The 25,117-nt window shown below is 32.8% G+C and overlaps 1 protein-coding gene and 1 long non-coding RNA gene across 2 annotated transcripts; one reads left to right on the plus strand and one right to left on the minus strand.

Moving 5' to 3' along the window:
- The first annotated feature begins 6,639 nt into the window (after positions 1 to 6,639).
- LOC116132335 (phosphatidylinositol 4-phosphate 5-kinase 4-like) lies at positions 6,640 to 10,095 on the plus strand. The gene is made up of 8 exons (XM_031417984.1): positions 6,640 to 7,796; positions 8,012 to 8,179; positions 8,271 to 8,436; positions 8,523 to 8,639; positions 8,865 to 9,058; positions 9,153 to 9,283; positions 9,408 to 9,486; positions 9,807 to 10,095. Exons 1-8 carry the CDS (start codon positions 6,640 to 6,642, stop codon positions 10,093 to 10,095), a joined length of 2,301 nt encoding a protein of 766 aa, XP_031273844.1.
- A 7,989-nt stretch (positions 10,096 to 18,084) lies between these two features.
- LOC116132390 lies at positions 18,085 to 18,989 on the minus strand. The gene is made up of 2 exons (XR_004128399.1): positions 18,570 to 18,989; positions 18,085 to 18,376 (listed from the first exon to the last, which is right to left on the minus strand). It is a non-coding gene; the product is annotated as an uncharacterized LOC116132390 (long non-coding RNA).
- Positions 18,990 to 25,117: the final 6,128 nt, after the last annotated feature.

A 25,117-nucleotide genomic window follows, 5' to 3' on the forward strand; every position in this document is an offset into this window, starting at 1 on the left:
TGAACTCAAGTTAGACATTAGGTATGTCTAAACTAAAATATGTACAGCATTTACAAGAAAAGAGACATGCACTCCATGGGAAAGGAGGAAATGCTATAGCATGTGATTCATACCACATGTGCAAAACATTGACCAAAGGGGTAATGAAAGTCAAAATCTCAACTTTAACATTATGTGAGACCTTGAGATTTTAAGAATAAAATCTCGTAGAATACCTTTATTACTCTATTATGTTTCTTGAAAACCTCATTTAATGATTGCTATCTTAGAGTGTTACCAAAGGATTAAGATAAATTCAATCTGTTGGGACATTTCTAAAAAAGCAAGTTAAATGAAAATTACAAGAATCGAGAAAAGAGGAAGATTACGGTTTTGAATTATCACACTATAATCATGTGTATTCATTGGTCGACCAATTATGTTTTACTTTTATGTAAAGACAGAACATAATTATGAATACAACGGATATTTATTGTAATTGAGATTGTTAGAAAAATGTGATAAGTAATCTAGGGTATTGCATACAACATACAACCTGAGTTTCACAATTCGAGAAGTTATATATTCTTAACAGATATATGACTAACGTGCTCTCGAAGTATGCATGGTCACATGACATATTTACTAAAGTATGAACCTTAAAGAAGCATAGAGAGAGATAGTCTCATCATGTGTGATGGGAGATATTAGATAAGTTCCAGTTCTTCATTTTACTTGTTTGGATAAGTCCACCCATGATGAAGGGGCGTGAGAAGTGAAAATTGCCAAAGGCAGTTTCTCACGAACCGCTCCCATATAAAAAGAAAGTTTTTTCTTTTAGAAAAGGTTACTCACTGTTACTCAAAAATACGCAAAGGAAAAATACGCTCTCTCTCTCTAAAATTGGAAAAGAGAAATATTTTTCGTGGTTTTCTTCCAGATTCAATTTATTGCTTCAGAGATAAGGAGAAGAGGTATTTATGCTATGTAAATTCATTGTAGTTCGTTTATATATAAATGTGATTGCAATGGGTGACTATGATCTTGGGATTACTTTAGGATATATGTTATTCTGTATTATTTCTAACATAATTTTTTAGCCGAGAGCCACAACTTTCTTTTGGTTCAAATTTTCCCATGAATGCATGCAGTTCTAAATTAATCGAACTCCATGAGCATTGTGCTTGAACTAAAAGTCCAATTTTTATGGCTGCAACGAAAGTGAAGAAACCAAAATCTTTGTAAAATTTTCAAATCAAATACCCATAACAAATATAAAAGTTTATGGCAATTGGAGTTTTCAAAAGTTGTATTTTCTTGGACATTCAAATTTCATAGCCGAATCCAAACATGTGTTTATAGATTTATTGATTTATTATAAAAGAGAAACCTACTTACCAGATTGTAACGTTTTTAGTTTGTGTAAAGTACTGAACTAGTTAAATTATAAGTTTAAAGAGTCCTCTTTGGAACGTGAATAGATGTATCAAGCTCATTAGCTCTATTTTTTTTTTTTTTTTTTTTTTTGGTTTGAATTAATCTTTTAATTTTAAAAGCATTTAGTGTTACTGGAAATTCTAAAAATTATATGGAGAGGGGAAGAAGATAAGGGTATATACTTTTGCAATGTGAGTACATGTATAATTTTCATTGATAAAAGTTATTATTTTAGGGCTTACAAATAATTTTGATGGGGCTCAAATAACACCACTCAATATTTTATGAGTGTTGTTTTTCAAGCTCCACTAATTTGTTAAGTAAGGATCATATTAATTATAATTTTGTAATGAAATGAAATTACATAAACCACCCATTAATATGCTTAAAATTTATTTTGCGAAACATTTGCTATGCTCAAACTTCATAAACATAAAAAAAAAAAAAAAAAAAAAAAAAAAAAAGCCACAAAAACTAGTTATAGGTTTTCAAAAAACAAACTAGACCCAACCAAATTTTTTTATCAATCATCGCTCATTCAATTCGTTCGCATGGTAAAATTTACGGTTGATTCAAAAGGACAAATTTTGTAAGAAGCGAGTCACTGACAATCGAATGGATTGAAAGAATGAACGTGAAGGCTTGGGGGACATCGATGTGGTGTCTACCATAGGCTAGCACGGTTGAATGTATTTTAGTGAGGGTTGAGAGTGGGAAGGGTTATCGGAGTACAGCTTTAGGGAGGCTAAGGGTGGTAAAATTAGTCAGAACTAAGCTTTACGACGGGAGAGACGATGATTCTTCAAAGCAACAACTTTAAGAGCTAAAGCTTTAGGCTATTTCTGAATGAATAATGAGAGGATTGACCCCATGTTTATATAGTGAGACAAGGAGGCTTGAGTCTTACTTGGTATGAAAGTTCAACTTAGGAAGGAACTCTTGTTCCTTCCCTTTATCGGTTTAAGAGTACTAATTCATGTAAGATTCTAGATCTTGAATGAATTAGGAAGGTGATAGGATTTTTATTCCTATTTTAGGATGAACGTGGGCTAATGGGTTGGAGCTCAATTTAACTTAATCTATAGGAAAACCTAACTCATGGAGTGACCCAAAACATAAGTTGACTTAGTTCGTAGGGTGGCCTTGACCGTAGAGAGACCTAACTCATAAAGTAGCCCAGCTCATGGAGAAGGCTGACTCGTGGTGTGGTCTAGCTTGTAGAATGGACCAGTCCATAGAATGAACCTTCTTACAAAGTGAGATATCCCATATGATGGTCAATCCACAAGATGGATTTAAGCCCAACTAGAATTGGGCTAAAGCACTGGGAGTATTTAGTTATTGGACTTGTCAATGTCTAGTATGATTTTTGGGCCATACACACTTTACTTGTAGATGTTGCAGAAAATAATTCTTTGTCGATTGAATGTTAGATTGTTTGACATAAATAATTTTTTAACTACTGCAATTTTAATTCCTCTTTGCTAAATTAATTAACTTATCAATTTCCCCGTTGTTTCTCCTCTTTTGTCAAATTAATTAACCAATCAATTTCCCCGTTGTTTCTCCTCTTTTGTCAATTTAATTAACCAATCAATTTCCTAGGCTTGGAGCAATTAATACGCCAATGTCTAATGAATGAAGAAGAGTTTATTGCTTCCAACGTTCTTATATCATTGTTTTACATTGGTTTTTGAATCAAATTTATTACTTTGCTTATGTTTCTTTATTGGTTTAAGAATCTCTTTTAACTGTATTTGAGAGAGAAGGATAGATAAAAGAAAGTTTATGTATACTTGAGGGTAAGTAATTTCAATTAATAAAAAAAATTATAATTTACAAATATTAAATAATTTCGAGCTTACTTAAAAAATTAGTAGGGCTTAAATATTACATATGTACAAATTCTTTATATAAAATCATTTATACAAAGTGATGTATTACAAAGTGAATGGATGAATTTGTACAAAAAAGTCAACTCAATAAATGCTAATTAATATTTATAATTAATGTGTCACATTAGTTTGTATATAAAAATTTGTTAGGTAACCTTCCTGGACTTGACATCCTTGAGTCTGCTCCTTTTGGTATTGATATACTCCTTAGGAATGATGTTTTAGGGATGTTTTCATCTCGCAATCTTTGTTTAGACGTAGCATTTATGCTTTAATTGTTCTGTTTTAGGTTCGCCGTCTTTCACCGAAAAAAAAAATCAATAAATAAATAAAAAAATTGTTAGGTAGTTTGTACCTCGAGAACCACTCATAGTTGTATGACTTAGACCTTGTTTCTCGGCCTTTAAATTAGTCTCGGTCTTCATTTATGGCCAGAGTTTGCTACTCAATTTATTCAAGGCCGCCTTTATTTTCGGGGACTAGTTTTAACATTGTGGTTGCCCGTGGTACTCGTCATTGGCCTAAGTAAATACAGACCAAGCAAATAAAACTAAAGTAAAAACATAGGTCTTCTAACTAAAGCTATTCATTACGTGATTGGAAATCAAGAAATGGCTTTAATTAGTTATCCGCCCAAGAGCTCTCACTGGTCATAGCTTTTAGATGCTCTGCGTTCCGTAGGTGTGTAAGTGTTATCCTATTGATAATATATCACCATCCGTTGCTAGTTAGCAAATAAATTAAGTAAACTTAGGGAATCAAGGGAAATAGTTTGATCAGACAAGTATTACTTTTAAGTCATGTTTAACGCATTTTAAATGCATTAACACGTTTAAAATAATCTCCATCTTAATGACCATGATAAGTCATGAAACTAAATGGAGTATCCAACTTCACAAATAATTTTTAATAAAGATTAATAAGGATCCCATCTATGATCTCTTCTATGTATGAAACTCTATCCAAACATATAAACCATGTATAACATAACTCAAAGGCTGTGTTTGGTTAGGGCTGTGGGCAGATAACTCCTATTATCTATCTTTGATTCCAGACATTCCTTTGTTTGGTTTGACAGTAATATAAGATTATGGGAATATTTCATTCTCAATAATGAACACTGTAGGTAATTTTGAGGGTTATCAGATTACCTAGTCCATGGGTGTTAATCTTTTTTAACCAGGGTTATCTTTTTTTTATTTTTAACCAAATTTGCCTTTAAATAAAAACCATTTCGGATTTAATTGCCCTCAAATGTCTACCAAATAACAATCACCAAGACCCCTTACATTTGAAAATTTAGCTAAAACACCCCAGCTGCAAAAAAAATTAAAAGCTAACAATATACCCCAACCACCAAAGACTATTGCTGGCTGCTAGCCACCACCGCCGCCCACCAGCAATAGTTGCTAGATCGATGCACGACCGGCATTATCTAGCCGACCGTCCGCTGATCTGGCTGTTTTTGGCTATATCAAAGGCAAAAAATAGCCAAATTACCGTGGATTTGGTCGAAAATAGCCAAAACAAATCTAGTTGTTTGTTGCCATTTTCTGCCAAATCCACGACGATTTGGTTATTTTTGGCCTTCAATCTGGCTGGAACAGCCAGCTCCATGACAACCTACCTGTTTTCGACCTTCGATCTGGTTAGAAATAGCCAAAACGGTGCACAGTCAGCCAAATCTCACAGGTCGTGTGCTGTTTCGGTGACTGTCACCAGCTTTCGGCGGTGGTGGTCGACAGTGGTCTTAGGTGGCTGGGGGTATTTTGTTAAACTGTTTGTTGGGTGTTTTAGCTAACTTCTCAAATATAGGGGGTTAAAAGTAATTTTTTAAATAATAATAATAATATCATTATTATTATTATGATATTAAAAAGGAAGGGCAATTTAGTAAAAACTTTTGTCGATAATATTTTATTCTTCCCAATCAAACATCTTAATTATTTATACCCACTAATTCAACCAAACACATTTTCTTAAACATTCCCAGTAATTTTTAAGGTAATCTATCTTATTGGTAATCCTACATTTTCAACAATAAAACATTCATCGAACTAAATGCAACCATAAATGTATATAAGTAAATATTAAAAGTTAATACATGAACACTCATCTTTTAAAGGATATTAATAAGACTTTTTATAGTAAGATGAAAATGGATCAGGACCCTATCTTGATGTGAGCTCACCTGAACTTTTAAGGATTTCATGACACACTTGTGCATTTATATTTATCTATGGTTGAGATTTTTTTTGTGTAATATATTCTTATTCTTTAAAAACAAATCATAAACCTTTAAAAGCTCAAATCTGAGTTCAAATCAAGTGTGGATCATTGTCTATGAAAATATGAATATCAAAATTTTGATAATCTATCATGAATATCCTATACATAACAGTTAATAAATACAATTAGTTTCAAATAACAATAGGTCACATCTATTGATCGTGCAGTGCATTCACCCTGACATGGGGCACTCATTGATAGTTGAATTTTGATTTTCACACTAAATATATTTAATGTTGAAGATCCGAATAGAATATATCTATAAAAGAACTAAGCATAATTAGGACGACAATTAGACAATAATGGAAAAAAAAAAATATAAACCAAAAGATGTATCCATTTTTGTTAGGGAATCACTAAGAATAGGAAAAGTGCAACGCCTTGATTTCGCTTATCCCTCCAAATGTCAGGCATTTCAAATGTATTAAAAAAAAAAAAAAAAAAAAAAAAGAAGAAAAGAAACAGAAAAATGCTCCTCGGACTTTTTGGGCCATCAACTTTTTGTTAATCAAGAAATAATATATTATTTTGGATATACTTATTTTTCATTATTATTTTTAAAAATTACAATAAGACATGAGAGAATTATGAAATTAAATTTAACTAATTATTGACACATGTCCCGATCCCATCGTGATAATTGTGTGAAATATTCATCCTTTCACAGTAAAAATAGCATAATCCTCTAAAACTGAAAAATAGTGTTTAAAAATTTGACTCCAGCTTTAATGTTCCTTTAGTTTTTGACGCTCTTTTCGCTTTTTTCCACGGGAACAGAAAGACATTGAGAGAGAAAAATTGAATTCTTCGTATTGTTTGATTGCTACATGTTGCTGCAATTTTGAAACATATTTGTTTGATAAATTTTTATCAACAATTTCATTACTTCACAACCCCGTAATCGCTTTATTGAAGTTATATTTTCTTCTTTTATTCAAATTCTTCTAACATTTATCATCCAATATCCCATGTTATGATACTACCAAAATGATTGGATCTTGATATGGCATGTTAAAAGTCAATAGCAAGATTTCGCACAATGAGCAAAGATCAATGCAGCAGCATGGCGAAGGCATGGGAGGCCACGATACGAAAAACACAGGCCGCGAGAAAGCGCGCAAACAGCATCTTTGGGACGATATCCGTGGCCCATGCCGACGATGAAAACGATCATGAGTATACAGAAAAAATTGCAGAGACATACAATGTTGAAAAGATTTTGCCAAATGGAGACTACTATATGGGGCAGTGGTACGATAATTTCCCTCATGGACAAGGAAAATATTTGTGGGTGGACGGATGCATGTATGTAGGAGAATGGTATAAAGGGAAAACAATGGGAAAAGGAAGGTTTAGTTGGCCATCAGGGGCTACTTATGAGGGAGAATTTAAAATGGGATTTATGGATGGAAATGGTACATATACTGGGTCAAACGGGGATACTTATAAAGGGCAATGGTTGATGAACATGAAACATGGTCATGGTGTAAAACGATATGCCAGTGGAGATTGGTATGATGGTGAATGGCGATGTGGAGTTCAAGAAGGGCATGGGAAATACCATTGGAAGAATGGTAATTTTTATGTTGGTGAATGGAAACAAGGACTAATTTGTGGGAAAGGGATTTTTGTATGGAGTAATGGGAATGTATATGATGGTTTTTGGGAAGATGGTGCACCAAAAGGAAATGGGACTTTTAAATGGCCTGATGAGAGTTTTTATGTGGGAAATTGGAGTAAGGATCCTAGTGAACAAAATGGGAATTATTTTCCTTCGGAATCCGGGTTGGAGAGAAATTTAGAGTGGGATCCTCAGAATATTTATAATGTGGATTTATTGGATTGTAGGATTTCCCATGGAGAAAAAGTTTCAGTGATGCCATCACAAAAGAAATTGGCAGTGTGGCATTCTTCAAAAGGGGATCATGATAAGCCAAGGAGGGTTTCAGTTGATGGGAGGGTAAGTGTGGGTGTGGAGAGGCCACTTGATAGAATGCAAATGTGGGATGGCGATGATAAAAATGCCTTACCCGGGAGGGTTTCAGATGGTGATTTGTATGTTAATTATCAAAATGATCATACTAGGAATACTTTAGAGCCAATAAGATTACCAAGGCCTGGAAAAAGACAAGGAGATACGATAAGTAAAGGCCATAAAAATTATGACCTTATGCTTAATTTGCAGCTTGGAATCAGGTACTCATAACTTTTCTAATTAATTCTCTTTTCTTTTATAGAATAGTTCTCTAGATGTTAATTTACATGACTATACATATATACCATTGGATTCAAGTTGTAAAATATCATATCATTACTATAATTAAATATGTTGAACCGCTTTAGTTTTTATATGTTTCGCCTTTCAATGTTTTTATTTATTATGGATTAAATATGTTGAAGTGATTTGATAGGCATTCAGTGGGAAGACCTGCTCCAGCAGCATCCTTTGATTTAAAGGCCTCAGCTTTCGATCCAAAGGAAAAAGTATGGACAAAATTTCCACCAGAGGGAACTAAACACACTCCACCACATCAATCCTGTGAATTTAAATGGAAAGATTACTGCCCATTAGTCTTCAGGTAAGCCCCTTATCTTAAAATTAATTAGACATATTTAATGGTGATAATATATATGTTAGAGATAATCAACAATCAACATTACGGTTTTCAGGACATTGAGAAAATTGTTCAAGGTGGACCCAGCTGATTACATGATATCTATTTGTGGAAACGATGCCCTGCGGGAGCTTTCATCTCCTGGTAAAAGCGGTAGCTTCTTTTACTTGACCAATGATGATCGCTACATGATCAAAACAATAAAGAAGTCCGAACTAAAAGTGAGCTGCCTGATCATATAACTGTTCTTCTTTTGTAATTTAAGCCAAAATCAATCCCTATTACACATTTTCTTATCATGATACAGGTCCTTTTAAGAATGCTTCCAGCCTACTATAATCATTTTCGAGCCTTTGAGAGCACTCTCGTCACCAAATTTTTTGGTCTACACTCTGTAAAGTTAACTGGCCCAATTCAGAGGAAGGTAAATTATATGTGAATATTTTTATTGTTATTATCAATTGTAAAACACTTATTTTAAAATCTTTCATTTTTCTTCTAGTTTTTAAAATAAACGTCTTCCAAGTGTAATAACCTATATTTTATACAAAATTACTTAATTTATTAATCACCTATATTTTGTTTTAAAATGTATTTATTATATATGATTAAGCAATTTTTTTTTTTTTTTTTTTGGTAATATATTCAGGTACGATTTATCATTATGGGGAATCTGTTTTGTTCAGAATATACCATTCATAGACGCTATGACTTGAAAGGATCTTCCCTTGGTCGCATAACAGACAAGCCCGATACAGAAATTAATGAATACACTATTCTTAAAGACCTTGATCTTAATTTCATATTTAGGCTACACAAGTCTTGGTTTCAAGAATTCTGCAGGTCATCATCCCTTTTCTTCTTAATTAATTTTATATAAACTCATTGTCAAAACAATTAACTAAGTTTGGTTTTATTATTTTATTTCTTCCTTCAGACAAATTGATAGAGATTGCGAGTTTCTGGAGCAGGAGAGAATTATGGACTATAGTCTTCTAGTAGGTCTTCACTTTAGACAAACTACTGTACATGGGGAATTGATTCCTTCTGGAGCTCCAACTCCTGCAGGTTATTATTTTTAACGCACCTTAAGACTGTTAATGGATAATTTTTTTGATTATTTTTATATACTTTAATGTATTAATGTGATCAAGTTTTTATCTATTTGATATGATTTATTAATTTGTTGCAGCTGATCCTGAGAGTACTGAAGCAGTTATTCCTCGACTTTCTAGAGTAGACATGGATCAACTTCTCCTCGACCCAGCAAGGTAATTTAAGTCTTTGTTTATAAATTATAAATCAATCCTCAGATTTTATCTCAACACTTAAAAAAGACCCCATTTTAATTCCATTAAAAATAAATAACTAATTGATATATATATTCTCTATTGTACTAATATTAGATTTGAAGTCCTTCATTTTAATGTTTATTTTTTGAAATAAATGATGCATATAAATCAAAGATTAAAATCTCAAAGTTTAGAGATCTTTTTTATCTCAAAGTATGAAGTGTTTATTCCCAAAATAAAAGAAAAAAATATAAAATGAAAGTGGAGGAAATATATTAACTTTACACTAAGTATTGCAGGTGGGCTAGTATTAGGTTGGGTGTGAATATGCCAGCACTTGTGGAAAGAACAGTGAGAAGAAATGAATGTGAATTTCAGCTGATAGGAGAAGCAACTGGAGAATATTACGAAGTTATAATGTTCTTTGGAATCATAGACATACTTCAAGATTACGACATTACCAAGAAGCTGGAGCATGCATATAAATCTTTCCATTATGATCCCACTTCAATTTCAGCTGTTGATCCAAGGCAATATTCAAGGCGGTTTCGAGATTTCATACTCAATGTTTTTGCTGAAGATGCTTGAAGAGAATATATATAACTCATAAATATTCTGTTCTTCCATTCATTAACTTGCAAATCATTATATATACATAACTATAACCACAAGTCGTCTATGATCCAAACGTAAAATGAATTCTTCTCTTAATTTGATCACTTTGGGATCAGGCGTCCTTGTGATTTTTGAGCATTTTTGTATATGTATAATTAAGGAATTATGTATTAGGATCCAACTCTCTATTCTTTTTTTTTTTAATTTTTTTTTGTATGTTACTGCGTAATGCAATGGAATAATCTCATGTAGTGATTGATGTTATAGAATTCTTTTAAACAAGATCGAGAAGCTTAAGCATTTTCTATCTGACTCGGTCTTTCATCCTCTTCCCTTATTTTTGTAGATCAAAAAGTTATTTCTTTTCTTGTATTTCATACACTTATTTGTTTCTTATATATTCGTTGCTAATACTAGCATGTAAGTCCCATTTGATGTTTGATATTACCTTATAATACTTAACTAAACAAACATCAAAATATATAAGGTAATACATTTACTTTTTAACTTGTTAACCTTTAAATCTTTTTCTAGCTAACCCTTGTACGTACCCCTTGGATGTTATTCTAATCTACCTTTATACGAAATTCAAGGGATGATGATCTAATTTAATACTTTACTTGTTGGATTATTTATTATATTTATATATTATATGTTTATTAACTTTGATTAATTAATTTTAAATATATAAAAGATTAAATACAAGTCTTAATATCCAATATTGCTAAAAGTTGTACACTACAACAAAAAAGATGATCTATAATAACATGCAATAAGTGCTACCAAAAGTGAACGGAACACTAATGAGTAATTTATGATAACTTAAGTTACTAAAAATATGAAAATTTAGTAGTATTTATGAAGAGTTGTTACTAATTATTTTGTTATAAAATTATGAATGCACTTTCAGATCATGCATTAAAAATAAATAAATAAATAAATACTATTGTTGAGCTTATTATAGCATTTATTGACAGCTACCAATGATTTTATGGTTACATTCTATAAATTCTATATATTAGTGTTTTTGTAAAATTCTTAAAATGTTATAGATAAGTTTTTCGTAAGATTTTTAAAATACTATAAGTTTTCTGAAACATGTCCATATAAAGCAATAAACTTTCATTTCCTATACGCCACTAATGGTATTTCTTGCATTTTCTAAATGTTACAAACTTATTTTTTATAAGAGCGCTACTATTGTATCTTGTATAGCATATATAGTTGTAATTTTTATAATATGGTTTATAAATAATGGTATACTAATCTTATTTGAAATGACTCTATAACTTTAATGATAATTTTTCATGGACACATTTCATTGATAATAAAAAACAAACACGCTATATATCATATCAAATATTGTAACATATAAACCTTTATATACAAAAAAAAAAACTATAACATAGGCCTAAAAACTAGACACCTATCATTCTTTATATATAGGCCGAACGACATCTTCCCACACAAAGTTTACCCTAAAGACAATTTACTATCTGAAAAGTTTCAAAATGACAATTATTCACTTTTCGTTAATATTTGTCCATTAAGTTTAACTGAAGAAGGATAGGATAGTAAGTTCAAAAACAGTCAAAGGATAATTATGTCATTTTACCCCTTATATGTAAACAAAAAAACCCTACTCCCATCCTTTTCTCATCACCACTGCCGGCATCACTGCCAACTGTTTGCTGCTGGTTCTTGCCGAATTCTTCCCTAGAATCCAACAAACTTCGACAATTACCCTTATGCAATGACACTTTCTCTATAATTTCCTCGATGAATAAAATTGAGCGACTTAATTCTATAAATAGGGAGAAGCATGCTTAAGTTGTTTGTCCAAATATCACCAGCAATAGAAATAGTGCTTATAAATATAGTTTCAGTTCTGTAAGTGCTCCTCTTTTTGTCTTTGCTATTATAACCATTTACAACCATGCATTTCTCCATTGATTTGAGGCTTTTTTTCCCACCCCTGCTAAATATTTTCATTTTCTTTCTATTAATGAAACCCCAAGTTGCAAACATTCATCCATATCCATTTATGTTTATCTTGTTATTGATTCTTGCTCTTCTTTTACCACTAGCTTTCCTCTTCACACCTATCACACTTTCTCTTAGTACGAGTCGTCCCATCTTCTTGCATCTTGGAAAATTTTCTGTTGATTCCGGTGAATAATCTGGCAAGAACCAGAAACAAACGACTGACGGCAGCATCAACAATGGTGATGAGAAGAAGATATATATATATATATATATATATATAGGGTAAAATATCATAATTACTCTTTGACCAGTTTGAATTTGTTATCCTATCATTCTTCAACTAAACTTAACAGAAAAATATTAATAGAAAGTGGGTAATTGTCGTTTTCAAACTTTTCGGATAGTAAATTGTCTTTAGGGCAAACTTCAGTGTAAGGTTTAATATTAGCGAAAACACAGTTGAATAACAATTAAATTTTTATTAAACCTTAAGCCTAAGGATCCGGGTAGTGATTTTACTATTTTACAAGTTAGTATCCATTCAAGGATTGAAATATTTACTTTCGCTTAGAGGCGTCTTCTCTTTAATTCTTTGCAACTTGATTCAAGTGCATAATTGCGCTGCAGTATCCACACAAAGAATCACAGGGATTAATCAAAGATGGAAACCAGTTGTTAGAGAGGGAGTGAGTGGCTAGGGTTAACTTTTTAAAATTCTCTCTAAACTTTGAGTGAATGAATTTTTTTTTTTTTTTTTTTTTTTTTTTTTGAAACCTAGTTTTAGTTGACTTATTAGTGCAACTTAAAATCTCATTCCATCTTGAAATAGGATACAATTCTATTCTATGGGTTTTGATTGTAAACCAATTTAGAATAGAATTAAATAGGTTTCATTTTAGAATTAATTACTAAATATATTAATTAACTAATTAGGTATTTTATTTCATTAATATATATTTAATATTAATTAAGGCAATATAATTACAACCAATTAATATTAATATATATTATATAATAATTAGGTAATTTTATTTATTCTATAATAAATAGACATAGGCAACAACCTATAAAAAATGAGTGATGCTATGGGTACTAATGGATGGGTACTAATCTGTGTACTAACTAAAGCATAGTACCTGTACTATGCGTATAGTACCCGTACTATGCTTTAGTTAGTACACAGATTAATACCCATCCATTAGTACCCAAAGTATTATTCATAAAAAATTACCGAATTACCCTTTCTTTGTAAAAGACCAAAATACCCTTTAACCCTTCTTTGATTAAATATACATTCCAAATTTAATTCTCTTTATGTTTGTGACCCATAGGCTCCCTAATGTTGGTAGTGAGTAATATCGTAATTAACCACCAATTAATCGTCTCATTACACACATACCAAAATTGGCCTCTAGCAACGCATCATGGCTACCCAACAAGTAAAGATCAGCAAAGAACTAATACCTTCCTATGGTATGGTTACCATGCAATCTAATCATTTTATCATCTATTATCTCGTTAAGGCTGGGGTATAGTAATAGTGTCATCCTCAAATCATACCCTTGATGTATTTGGTGTTTGGTTATCAAACTAATGATCGAGAATAAATCAAATTTGAGCGACAACTCAATTCCATTGTGGTCATAGATTTATGGTTGTTGCCATATAACCAAACTGCGCGGTGAGATAACTACTCCTATAACCAGGAGTGATGAATCATTTGTTGATCCACCATAGCCATGATATATTTCATGATGTAGCCAATCACCACCGTAGTGATAACCCTAAATAGGATTACCCTAGGCTAGTGTCAAACCACACCACTACATACACACGATACTATGATGATCTCAAGTCTTAGGATCAAATGTACCACCGTCCATAAGAGAATTTGTTCCATAGACACTGGGTTTACCATCTGCACGGAATCCTCTGGTAGGTCAGTCCAGTGAACTTGCAACCAATAAACACTCAAGTGTTACACCAGGTTGTCACCAAACATCCTTAACATGCGAGACCTGTCACTACCTTTCAGTAGGGTCGTTCAATGTTATGATAGTCTTACTGTATTATTTGTGCCCTAGGTCAGAGTAATAGTGAGGCTATGGACGTTTGTAGAATGGCCACCACATGTTCTCATAGAGACCTCACATTCAATACTTAAAACATTTGATTCCCTCGTCATGTTTCTACCACTCTAAGGGCATATATATATAATCATGATACATTAGAGTCAATCAAAATAAATTGATTGGCTCTAGGACACCTACTCTAACAATCTCCCAGTTACCCTATAGCCAATCATTTATGTATTTTATACCGAATGAAGCTAAATACCTATCATGCTTTTGCTGTGATAGGGCCTTCATTAGTGGGCCTGCTACGTTGTTGTTCGTAGTTACTCTTCTAATTTGCACATCTCCTCTCTAAACAATTTCTCGGATCATATTGAATAGTCTGGGTATATGTTTGGGTAGATGATGACACCATGGTTCTTTAGCTTGTGCAATGGCTCCATTTTTGTCACAGAATAATTCTATTGGTTCAATAATGATGGGAACCACACCAAGTACCGTGACGAACTTCTTGATCCAAATAGTCTCTTTGGCTGCATCTGACAATGTTATGTACTTAGCCTCTGTTGTAGAATCAACTACAGTACTTTGCTTTGAGTTTTTCCAGCTCACTGCAGCTCCATTGAGACAAAAGACAAATCTTGAATGTAATCAATAATCATCCTAGTTAGTCCGAGAACTGACATCACTTTATCCTTTCACATTGAGTTCATCTTCTCTTCTATATACCAAGAACATATCCTTAGTCCTTTTTCAGGTACTTAAGAATGTTCTTAATAGCTGTCCAATGATGCTCACCTGGATCTGATTGATATCTACTGTAAATGCTTAACGCACATGAGAAGTCAATCCTAGTACATAATATGACATACATGATGAATCCAATAGCGAACTTATATGGTATCCAACTCATCTTATCTCTATCTTCTGGCATTTTAGGACAAATGTCCTTAGTGAGATAAATGTCATGTGACATTGGAAGAAATCTTTTCTTGGGTTCTTCCATGCTAAATCTGTCCAGTGCCTTGTCTAAATATGTACTTTGACTTAGGCTAAGCAACCTACTTGATCTATCCTGATAGATCTTAATACTAAGGATGTAAGCTGGTTCTCTTAAATCCTTCATGGAGAAGTAGTTGGATAACCAAATCATTACCATTTGCAAGTTCGGTATATCATTCCTAATCAGTATAATGTTGTCAATATACAACACTAGGAATACTACTACGCTCCCACTAAACTTCTTATACACATAGGGTTCATCTTCGTTTTTTATGAAACCAAACTATTTGATGGCTTCGTCAAAACAAATATTCTAGCTCCTTGAAGCTTGTTTAAGTCCATTTATGGACCTTTGCAACTTACATACCTTTTCTGTTTCTCCCTTAAGAACGAAACCATCAGGTTGTGTCATATAAACATCTCGACAAGGTTTCCACATAGGAAAACAGTTTTGACATCTATCCGCCAAATCCCATAATCGTGGTATGCAGCTATTGCAAGCGAAATTCGAATGGACTTTAGCATTGCTATTGGTGAAAAGTTTCATCATAGTCTATGTCATGCTTTTGTTTGAAACCTTTAGCAACCAGCCATGCTTTATAGGTATGCACGATACTATCGATGTCAGTCTTCTTCTTAAAGATTCATTTAGACCCTATGAGTTTTACCCCATCAAGTAGATCTAGCAAAGTCTATACTTAATTTTGGTACATAAAGTTTATTTCAGATTTCATGGCTTCTAGTCATTTAGCTTAATCTAGATTCGATACAGCATCATCATACCAGTACGTTGTCATGCTGAGTCACGAGGAAACCATATCTATCGAGCTCATGACGTACTCTGACAGATCTATGCGACTCTAATGTAGTTTGAGGTGGTTCACTTTGTTCCATAACATGTGGAGTAACCTCATCACGATGTACCTACATATCAGGTGGTACATCATCCCATCTTTGACTGTTGCATCTTATGGAGTCTAAACTTCATCGAGTTTGACCGTTCTCTTACTTGTTCTTCTTTGAATAAATTCTTTCTCCAAGAAGACCCTAGTTCGAGGAACAAAAACTTTTTGCTCTTATAGATGGTAGAAAAAGTATCCCATGGTTTCTTTAGGATAATTCACAAATATGCATTTGTCAGATTTTGGGGCATGCTTATTTGATGTCAATTTCTTGACATAAGCTTCACAACCCCAAATTCTCAAATAAGACAATTTGGGTTTTCACCCATTCCATAGTTCATATGGAGTGTTATTTACAGATTTGGATGGCACATGGTTTAGTGTGTGAATCGCAGCTTCCAAGGCATAACCCCCGAACGATACAAGTAGATCATAAAAACTCATCATGGAACAAACTATATCAAGTAAGACTCGATTCCTCCTTTCAGATACACCATTACACTGAGATGTGTATGGAGGTGTGAGTTGTAAAACTATCTCACATACTTTCAAGTATTCTCCAAACTTCGAGCTTAAATAGTCTCCTCCTCGATAAGACTGAATAGCTTTAATATTCTTGCCCAATTTATTTTGTACTTCACTCCTGAATTCTATGAACTTGTCAAAAGATTCAGATTTATGTGTCATTAAATAGATATAACCATATCTACTGAAATCATCAATAAAAGTGATGAAGTATGAATATACTCCTCTAGTTTGAACTGTTAATTGTCCACATACATCGCTATGAATGATGTCTAACAGTTCTATAGATCTTTCACTATCTCCAGTGAAAGGCGACTTGGTCTTTTTGCCTAAGACAACTTGCATACCTCATAAGATTGAAAATCAAATGGGTCCAAAATTCCATCTTTGTGGAGTTTTACAATACGAGTCTGATTAACATGATCTAGCCTACAATTTTAGAGAAATGTTTGATTTAGATCACCATGCTTGGCTTTCTTATTATCAAGATTGAAAATTTCTTTATTATTTAAATCTAGAACATATATTTTACAGTTCCGTAATTAATACAATTTAAACTAAAAGACATCATTCCATTAGATATAATAAAACGATATCCAAAATTGTCCAAAACAGACATAGAAATACTATTCTTCGAAACTGAAGGTACATAATAACAATTTGATAGTTCCAAAACAAGGCCCAAAGAAGAGGCATTCTTCTTCTTGCTTGCTAGGAAGGTCTTGTAGTGTTTCCTCCAATGGCCAAGCTTGCCATAGTAGAAACAAACCACCTTCCCATCTTTGTTGACCTCACCATTAGACTTCTCAAAATCTAGCGCCGCAGGCTCTAGCATATCGATGAGTTTAGGAAGGGTCTTAGTCATTTTGTTGTTATTGAAATCTAATATGAACTGAGAAAACATATCTATCAAGGACTACAAGACTAAGTCTATAGCTAAGTCATTGATACGTGATTTCAAATGTATATTAGCGAATGCACTAGTCGCATGAAGTAATAAAGTGATGAAGTAAAGTATCGTTCCCACGAGAATAGCGTATTAATTATCGACTTATCTAGTTTTAGACCTAATTGAAGCAAAGAAAATTGGTTTGATGCAATATTAACAACTACATACAAATTAACCAAATATTAACCATTAATAAAGAAATTAAACAAAACCCAATATTAACACGATTCACAAATGGTTCAAAACTCTAGGGTATTTGATTTCACTAAGATACTTCAACCCAATACATAGATTTTTCTACCGAAGCTCCTAATTCTTTGATTGAAGACCTAATTTCCTAAATTGTTTAGCACTCTTTCTCAGGTTATGCCACCCACTTATTCCTATTAACCTTCCGCACCCAAAAATTAAAGTTTAATAGTTCAAAGTCTCTTAAGCTTAGTGGAATTCCATCTAGGTCTCCTAGGTCGCATTTATGTCAAGCATCCAAAGACAATAAGCATAGAAATAAACACTCAATCAATGAAATAAACGCTAAAATTATATTAAATCATGTGTATTGAATATTTTTGTCAAGGCTACATGAAAACCCTAGATAAACAATTAGTTCCACATAGAAAATGAATTGAAACTATATAAACTAAACAAATTTGAGTTCATCATGGAAACAAGAACAAAAGGTAAAGAAAATCTCTCCAATTTGGTTGAATCTTCTCTTATCTTCTCCTCTCCACGTTTCTTGCCTCCAAAGTGAGTGACCTCCATCAAAATAATTTTCACTCCTTTATATAGTGTTTCCGCTTTTGGGTGAAAACCTAGCAACCCAAAACGACGCGTTTTAATTTTTTTTCTTAAAAAACACAGTTTCGCCATGGCAAGAATTTTTGTTTGCCATGGCGAAATCCAGATGCCAGTAATTCCAAAAGCTTTTTCGCCATGGCGAAATAAATTCCTTGTTGCAACAAAATCAAGTTTTTTTGGAAAATGACAAAAGTGCCCTCTGCTTACCTCTAAACTTGAATCTTCATTTCTTTGGTCTTCATTAACATGACCCGTCCCAACCCTCCCTATCCCATAGGATCTGGGTGCTCCCATGGGACTCGGGCGGCCAAGACCTATCATATAAGAAAACTGCAAAACCCATTTCTGAATTTAAATGTTATAAAAACTTTCCTTCATTTCCTTTCATCATAAAAAGACATACAAAATTTATTTGGACTTTCCTTCATTTCCTTTCATCATAAAAAGACATACAAAATTTATTTGGCATCAGGTTTTCCATATAATTTGTAAACACTACACAAGAATATTATATGACATAAAACATTAATTCTACAATGTAAATAAAACATGTCATGTCACACCCAAAATGAAATGGTATCGAGTGGCCCAACCTTGAGTGAGATCCTCTCAGCACAATATTCCTGATGATCTGGTAAGGGGAAAAACAATTGAAAAAAGTGAGTTGAAATACTCAGTGAGTGGGTATTTTTGTAAAACACATTCCTAAAAACCAATGATGGTATGCAGTAGACATTTATGCTTCGCTAGAAATAACATTTCTATAAACATTTGCAAATATTGGAGACATTCCAATATGTAATAAAAATGGATAAACATGTACTTCACCCAAACCATTCTCAACCTTAGCAACTCGTTTTATTTTTTCCTTATTCAAACCACTTGCCCAATCAGAGTGAAGCTCATTGCAAAATATATAATTCAACAAATATCAAGCAAATTGGGGCAACATAAATCATGTAGCATAATCACATTCTTTTCTAAAATTGACCAACCACACTTTCAAGGGAATAATAAATCATGTCGTGCTTTACAATGAAAACAATTATAAAGCACTTAATACATTATTAGAAATAAACATTGCCATAAATTATTCTCAACTCAACTTCCTATCAACATATATTTTTCATAGATTCTGGGCATTTCATCATTTCCAACAAGTTCATAATGACCTCATAACATCTCAAGTCATGTAAGAATGAAAATGCAAGCTTTCAAATATGTTCTCAAACCTCTCATCATAAAACACGTTGTAAACATGTTTAAAATCAACAATTACAGCCAAAGTTTTCCATCTCTTGTGCAAACACTTGCCAAATAAACCAAACTCATTATTAAAAAAAATTCACAATTAACAATCAATTGTAAAAAAAAAAAAAAAAAAAAAAAAAAAAACTCACCTTAATAGGTCAATTAAACACTTAGGGCAAAATGAACGTACACATTTTGCAACTCATCTCATTTCTAATAAAACTGGAAAGAAATCATCTTGGCAAGCGGAATTCGCATTGCTCAGTTGGCACTAAAACTGTCAAACCCAGTGGAACTTGCATCATATGGGCCAATATGTAAACTTCATACCTAACGGAATTCGCATCGTTCGGGCAGAGCAATTAAATATGTTAGACCCAACATAATTTGCATTGTTCAGGCCGTAATATGTAAACTTATACCAACGAAACTCGCATCATTCGGTAGAGCAATTAAATATGTTAGACCCAATGAGATTCGCATCATTCAGGGTAATATAAACTCATACCAACAGAACTCACAACGTATGGGTAGAACAATTAAATATATTAGACCCAACGAATGGGATTCACATCATTCAGGTCGTATATGTAAACTCAACCTAACGGACTTGCATGTTTGGGTAGAGCAAATAAATCTATCAGACACATGCTATACAAACATTAATTATCACCAATCTCATGTCATTTCTCATAATAGAAACACGTATGTAACCTAAATATCATAGCAACATGGGGGAAAATACAAGTTTCCAAACATGATTCATAATGACAATTTTATCCTAATTTTCGCACAATCATCCAATCTTGCCCAAAACTCATCAAAACTTCAATCTTCTCATGTCAATCAACAATTTCCACGATAATTCATATCATCACTCATTTCCATAGAGAATCAAAAGATTATGTACAAAAACATAATCATGCTTGATAGAGAGATTGTCATAACTTTTACTGAAAATAAAAACTAGGGTTTTAGATTTTCCCACTCACCTTTTAAAGTTCCTCCCTTAAGCCTAAGAACGGTTTAGAACCCTCTAACAATGCCACCACTGTTCCCCTTATCCAAGATCCAATAAACTCTCTATAAAGTTCTCCCTATGGTAACACATCAATATTAAACTTATTGGACATCTCACATACCAAAAGGTTAACTAACTTCCTCTTTAACAAAACTGTCTCATAATCGAACACTAGTCGCTCTCAGATTTTTTTCATAAAAAACTCCACTCATCATTTAAGCCAAATTTAAGGGGCATTCTAGACATACTATGTTGTTCCTATGATTTTCTTAAGTCATTCTAGAACCAAAAACTATTTGAAACAGGATTTTTTTTCAACCTGTTCAAAACTGCCAACAGTTTCCAGAGTTGAGTATACTGATTGTAAAATTCATATAAATTAACCCTTAATCGAAACCTCACGAAACTCTCCAGAATAAAAACTAGACACATATAGGATTCACCAGAATTTAAAGCCATCCAATTTGTATAAGATAGAGTGCTAAATTATTTACTAAATATACTTGTTCTGCAGGAAACCCAAATTCTAGAATTGCAGATCAAACTTCAAAACTCCATATAAAATCCAATCCTTCAGTTTTTGAGTGAAATAGATTTCTAAACACTCTTGAAGAAGTCTATAACAAGATACTAAAATTCAGCTCAATAAAAAGACCCAAACCATGTAAACCATTTTTGGAATTCTAGACGGTTAGAATTTACACAATAAACTTATATCAAAATCTTGTCTTTAACCCATTTTTGTTAGGACGACATTTATGTTCTACCCATAAAATTATTGAGATCAATCTTCCTATTTCAGTTCAATCTCATGTCATTATACTTAATCACAACAACACAATCAATAGAACCCATAATCACCAAAGAGGGAAATATTAAACTTGACTCACCTTTATTTGATCATTCCTCCGTTACTTTCCCGACCGCCGCGCGCCACTTCTCGAGCCACCTTCATCGCTCTTTACTCCTCTCTCTCCTCTCTCTTCTTCCTTTTTTTTTTCTTCTTCCTCTCTTTCTCTTCTCCATTTTTTCTCTTTTCTTTCCTCTCTCTTTCTGTTCTTCTGTTCTTCTGGCAAGTGTTAGAAGCGTTAAAGGCTGATTAGAAGTGTTTTCCCTCTCTTTTCTTTCTCTTCTTTCTAACTGTTCATCAAAATAATCTAGCAAATTCCACTTTGGCCCTCACTTGTTTCTACTCTCCAAAACTTCTGAATTCTTGCACTTTACCCCCCTCCAATCACAAAATAAAATTTAATGAAAATAGGGGTATTAAATTCATTCTGATCAAGTCTTCAAGAGCACTTAATTAGCCTCAAAACTTCTCAAAATTCTAATTATTGATGTTTTTGGGAGTTGATAAGCTTAAAACCGCGACTTTTGCTTCGAATATCTTTCAGGACTACAGTGAAAAAAGGAATTACTATCCGTTATAGCCCAAAATGCATGAGAAGTATCATAAATTCTATTAAAATTCAATGCAAAAACACTATGAAAAATAGGATTATCAGTCATCATCCAAACAAACGCCCAAAAGGTTTAGCATCTCAATGTACTTGGTTGTCTTACGTACATGAGGGCCAACTTTTGCACCTTCTCCATCTTGCAGTTGAATAGTTGCTTCGACGCCTTGTACCTTTTGCTATGACAAAGGCGAAAAATTATGGTAGATGGATCCAAGTTTTCAAACTATCTCTGTAGTTTAGGTGTCATCGATGCTAGCATGATGTACTTAACAAGGTTAATGTTAGCATCACCCAGACATCCACCTTTTACACTATGGACAATCTTCAAAAATTTATAACTTCTTTGTTTGAGCTCCGATTCTCTAACCGTTTGTTCCTACATGATTCTAATTCTTTACTCTTCAACGTGCATGCTCAAAATCCTCATTTTTCAACACTAAATACCTGAAAATTCAAAAAAAAATACCTATGATTCTAAAAAAACAAGAGAGATAAAGAAATTAAGTAAAATTAACCAGTTAAACCTAATTCCCACAGAAAATACCCTTAAAATTACTAAGTGTGAGTGCACTTTCAAGCACTCATCACAATTCCATAGGTTGACACGATTGCATTTATTGTGTGCAATAAACCTTTAAACCCCTTGGTCCCCCTTGTGGACGAGTTAACTAAACATCACCTCAAATCCGGGAACATCCTAAACATCACCTCAAATCCGAGAACATCCTAAACATCAATCTCACCTTCATTCTCAACTCTCTAATCATCCATCATTCCACATTATGTAAATCATAACACTTGAAATAATTCCATGTGCAGCATCCGTAGACAAAAATTTGATCCCAATAAATTATGAAATATGAATAAATTTTGTAATACAAACTCCATAGGCCTACCTTTCAAACCAGTCTCCACTAATTTAGAACAATCACACAACTTTAGATCATTAGGACTTAATTTAGCTTGTAATGTTTAGGCTATGGTATTGGGTTATGAAAGAATGGAAAGGAATCAAACAAAATAAGAGGATTAATCTTACTTATTAGAAACATAATCGCTCAAAGCATAACACATTCTCTCTAAAATTTCCCAACCTTTGTTGCATCTCTCTTCCCAACCACATTTGTCTTTGCACACTTTCCATACTTCCTTGATTCATTCATTTTTTTTTTTTTTTTTTTTTTACAAATAGAATCAAATTTAGGAAGCATGGATATTACAATCATTCCTTTCTTTACCTTGACATTCTCAACAAACCATAACCCCCAACTCTTTTATTTCAATACTGTAAAACCCCTCCCTAGCTAGGTATTTCCTAGGTATCTCTTGGCCATTGAGAACCTAGAAAACGCAGACCTGGGAAAGAAGTTTATTTTTAAAATCCTATTTAAAGAATCAACTTGTAGTTTAAAAACCGTTTTTTTTTTTTTTTAAATTTCTAAACTATAATAAGTTCATTGTACAAGTCAAATAATATAGTTTCCTTTCTTGGAGAAAATTATGAAATCCATAGTAATAATTACTAGAACATACACACTTTTACAAATTTTACTAGCAATTTGATTTCCTTTATTAACACAAACATATTTACTCCATTATAGAACATACACATATTTACTACATTATGAAATATGAACATAATTACTACACTAAATACTAGCAAAACCATTCAATAGTCATCATTAAAACATCCCTCGGAATCCTCTCCCAGCTTCATGCCTTAATCCTTACCTGCAAAACATTTTAAAACATTTCGTGGGGTGAGCGCTAATCTCTCAGTAAGGGAATATGACCATTTATAAACTATTAAGGTTCATTATACAAGTATATTACTCAGGACTTTACCTACCTACGAGACATAACCTTCATTCATTTGACATTAACAAGTTCATAAAACATGTCATACACTTTACTCATAAACATAAGTCATAACATAACCACACATAATATAACATAGAACATATATGACTTATGCAATATTCATAAACATGGCATGCCTATTTCTTTTGTCTTTGTACTTGATGTTTTCATTAGTCTTTATTATCCGATCGGATTCATTTGAACCATTATCTTGTTCTTGGTCATCACCTCAAAGGACTCATGGTTCCACAAAGATTCCATTCCTCTGATCTTGGTTTATACCTCAAAAGACTCATGGAATTCATTCTTTAACATTTCATAAATTCGTTCATAAGTCAACTAAATAAGCGATATACATTACCATTATGAATGCAAACATATGGGATAACATCTCCCACACTCAATCATACTATTCATTCATTTAACATGTAACCTTGGCCAATTGCACAACTCATCAATCAAAATTTAGCAAAACCTCATGACATAAATATTCTCCTATTATTAATAGTCATTATATACTTAATTCATCAATTTTCCATACAAGACAAGGAATTTCAAGTAGACTATTCAGTGGATTAATAGAATTTATAAACAAGATGGGAATTTCTATAATAAAGGAGGTGGATGCCATATAGTTTGTCACTTTTCAAGCAATGTTCCTCATCTTCCAATTCGAATTAATTTTTGGCTAAAACATAAAGTTTTAGTAGTATTTCTCTCAATTTTCATAATACTTCGAATCATTCAATCAGACTTTTATAACTTCAGTTATGATCGATTCAGTGAAGCATGTACAATATAAGTCTTAAAAAGCCAATCCAAATTCTATTATCATTTTTATGCCACCTTCATTTGTACATTCATAGTATTGACATATCTTCTAATTAAAAGGCCATAAAACCTTCCTTTTATAGAACCAAAAAGTGCCAAAACATTGCCCACTACAAATCTCTTAATTGGCATATCATCATCCTCCATATGCACACATACCCAATCAACACACCCATTTACACATCCATAACCAAACATAGCATCACCATCAAATTAACATAAATATAAGTTTCATCATCCTAGTGTTATCAATTGTAGTCATAAGGGAGATTTTTTCTTACCTTAGTATTCAAAGCACAAAGACACTCCTCCTTAGCTCCAAAGGTTCCCTT

The sequence above is a fragment of the Pistacia vera genome, unplaced genomic scaffold (genome assembly GCF_008641045.1).
Source record: "Pistacia vera cultivar Batoury unplaced genomic scaffold, PisVer_v2 Contig250, whole genome shotgun sequence".
Lineage (NCBI taxonomy): Eukaryota > Viridiplantae > Streptophyta > Magnoliopsida > Sapindales > Anacardiaceae > Pistacia > Pistacia vera.